At 44.8% G+C, this 3591-nt stretch overlaps 1 protein-coding gene across 1 annotated transcript in view; it reads right to left on the bottom strand.

The window, feature by feature from the left end:
- LOC101852304 (Fanconi anemia group A protein) overlaps positions 1-3591 on the bottom strand; it is a 42101-nt gene that overhangs the window by 25606 nt on the left and 12904 nt on the right. The window contains exon 9 of the mRNA XM_013090825.2: positions 2713-2746. Within this exon, the coding sequence (XP_012946279.1) occupies positions 2713-2746 (34 nt within the window). The remainder of the gene's footprint in view (positions 1-2712; positions 2747-3591) is intronic.

Here is a 3591-nt window from a genome sequence, read left to right as displayed (position 1 = left end):
CCCACCCCCACCCCTCCGACCTCCCTGTCTTTGAGCACATTGACAATGACAGGCAGCTGTACCCTGTTCCTGTAAGACACTTCCCCAACGACCCCAATATGACACACATCAAATAGGGCCTGCACCAATAAGGGCCATCGTAGTTTACTTTTATTAGATATACTGATGAGGGTGCGGTGACAGAGCGTTAGTGCGCTCCTCTCCAAAGCGGAAAGTCCGGGTTCGAGCCTCGGTTCAGACACGGATTTTTTTCACCCCCTCCTTCCCACCCAGCAGTAATGGGTGCCTGACTTCGAGTTGGGGAAGTAAAGGCGGCGTGGAAAGGAACTGACCACCCTACCACAATATGCCGAAGGCCCAGGAAGTTGTCTCACTAACCAGGCAATCCTCAATGTCCGGGTCGGATGCGGGAACAACTTTACTTTTACGGATGACTACTTGAGAAAATCACAAACGGGTTATATATGAGACTCAACACAACAAGTATACACTGGACATTTTTTTTAAACAAAAACATCTGATGTATTATATATTTCTAGTGTTGAGGCTTCCAATACAATCTTTCTAGTCATCAGTTGAAACATCAGAAATTGTCAGGTTTTGAAAGACAAAGGCAAACCAGTGACTTTCCAACATAAGGCCAAGTCAGTTCTAAAAATAAACAAAGAATTTGCTCTGACAGGTAGACTGAGAAAAATGATAGGAGAGCATTTGAGAACCCCCCACCTATGTCCTGTACACATCTCTTTGGCCATCTGTGAACTGTGTTCTCAGCTAATGACTAATGTGAGGGATATTATCAAAGTCTTCTGCACTCACACTTTCACCAGTGGCTTGTCATTTCTACTCCCTTCAAAACTGCGAAAATGACAATAAGTGACAGCAACAATGTCAATGCAACAAAAACAAACATTAAGACTTGATAAAGATTCCAATTCCTGTTCAGAGGCTGCTTCCACAGCTACACTGCCACTGGCTAGCTGCTTCCACAGCTACACTGCCACTGCCTAGCTGCTTCCACAGCTACACTGCCACTGGCTAGCTGCGTCCACAGCTACACTGCCACTGGCTAGCTGCGTCCACAGCTACACTGCCACTGGCTAGCTGCGTCCACAGCTACACTGCCACTGGCTAGCTGCTTCCACAGCTACACTGCCACTGGCTAGCTGCTTCCACAGCTACACTGCCACTGGCTAGCTGCTTCCACAGCTACACTGCCACTGGCTAGCTGCTTCCACAGCTACACTGCCACTGGCTAGCTGCGTCCACAGCTACACTGCCACTGGCTAGCTGCTTCCACAGCTACACTGCCACTGGCTAGCTGGGTCCACAGCTACACTGCCACTGGCTAGCTGCGTCCACAGCTACACTGCCACTGGCTAGCTGCTTCCACAGCTACACTGCCACTGGCTAGCTGGGTCCACGGCTACACTGCCACTGGCTAGCTGGGTCCACAGCTACACTGCCACTGGCTAGCTGCTTCCACAGCTACACTGCCACTGGCTAGCTGGGTCCACAGCTACACTGCTACTGGCTAGCTGGGTCAACAGCTACACTGCCACTGGCTAGGTGGGCTACAGAAAGCGCCAAAGCTGGCAGGGCATTATAGCCGCCACTTAAATGACGGGAAAAAGTAACAAAGACAAACAGAAACAATAGAGGAAAAGAAAAAGTAGGAGCAACCAGTGGCACCACCCTCCAACTACCCGTAGCTTTGTGCTTGCACTACGACAATGATGAACGATATATCGTCATGGTTGCCAGAAAAATTAGCTTTCTGTTTGTTTTGTTAAAGTAATAAGAAGCCCATCCACACAATCATGTCATTTAGTGCTGAGACAAGGTCAGACGGACAGACACACAATCATGGTCATTTAGAGCTGAGACAAGGTCAGACGGACAGATACACAATCATGACATTTAGTGCTGAGGAAAGGTCAGACGGACAGATACACAATCATGGTCATTTAGTGCTGAGACAAGGTCAGACGGACAGATACACAATCATGACATTTAGTGCTGAGGAAAGGTCAGACGGACAGATACAAAACAATGGTCATTTAGTGCTGAGACAAGGTCAGACGGACAGATACACAATCATGGTCATTTAGTGCTGAGACAAGGTCAGACGGACAGATACACAATCATGACATTTAGTGCTGAGACAAGGTCAGACGGACAGATACACAATCATGACATTTAGTGCTGAGACAAGGTCAGACGGACAGATACACAATCATGGTCATTTAGTGCTGAGACAAGGTCAGACGGACAGATACACAATCATGGTCATTTAGTGCTGAGACAAGGTCAGACGGACAGATACAAAACAATGGAGGGAAAGTAAAGAAGTAGGACCTACCAGCGGCGCCCTCCAACTACCAGCGGAAAATGAGCAATGAAAATGGTTCTAACTCACCCTGTAAAGCAGGATTAAACAGAGAAATTCATTGGGCCAATGTTTGTTTATTTGAGCTAAGAGAAGCACACCGAAACAATAACAGCTATTTACTGCATTGAAAAAGCAAGACAGACAGACAGACAGACAGACAGACAGACAGACAGACAGACAGACAGACAGACAGGCAGACAGGCAGACAGACAGACACACAAAAAACAGAGGGAAAGAAAGAAAAAGAACCAATCAGTGGCACCCTCCAACCACCCATTTCTGTGACGACAGATGCACTTGTAAATGAAAAATGAACCTACCTTCAAGTACACCATCCAACATTTTTGTGTAAACCTGTGGTTGTCAAAAACAAACAAACCACTCAATTAACAACAAACAACTTTCTAAAGTCTTTTTAAAAGTACAATAACAACCAGATCGCATTAAACATGAAAAATTCTTTGTAAAATTATTTCAAATGTGAAATATCAAAGTACTAATTGTTTCAAAGAGCCATGCACATATGGATCAACTCCAACATTTTCTCAAACCAGATTTTGGAACTTGCTGCAAAGCAGTGTTCAATATCTCACCTCTGTAAATGAGCGTTCAATATCTCACCTCTGTAAATGAGCGTTCAATATATCATCTCTGTAAATGAGCGTTCAATATCTCACCTCTGTAAATGAGCGTTCAATATATCACCTCTGTAAATGAGCGTTCAATATATCACCTCTGTAAATGAGCGTTCAATATATCATCTCTGTAAATGAGCGTTCAATATATCACCTCTGTAAATGAAGTACAACTCCAAAGAAGAGAGTTGCAGGTCACATCAAACAGGAGAAATTGTTTCAATTTACGGGACTATGACAGAGGTTATATTGATACCAATTACAGTGGAGTCCACTTATAACGAGTCCTAAAACAACGAGAAGTCTGTTATAAAGACTCTATTCTAAAACCCCATTTTTTTCTCCTTCTTTATCTTTGTAAATAAAATACTGCTATTGCACAATCAGACGGTCACGCGAGTCGGTTATAACGGAATATTGCTGCTGCTGTGCACAGCGCACAGACCAATTAAACATTATTATTAAACTTTGCCAGTTGAGAAAGTTGTCAGTGATCCAGCGAAACAAAGAATGGGAGAGCCCACGCGAACCACCATTGAAGGCCGGAGCAACTGAGTAGGGAGG

Source organism: Aplysia californica, unplaced genomic scaffold (assembly GCF_000002075.1).
Source record: "Aplysia californica isolate F4 #8 unplaced genomic scaffold, AplCal3.0 scaffold01563, whole genome shotgun sequence".
NCBI classification, from domain to species: domain Eukaryota; kingdom Metazoa; phylum Mollusca; class Gastropoda; order Aplysiida; family Aplysiidae; genus Aplysia; species Aplysia californica.
The sequence above is the reverse complement of the archived record's forward strand: the minus strand, read 5'-3'. Positions and strand labels throughout refer to the sequence as shown.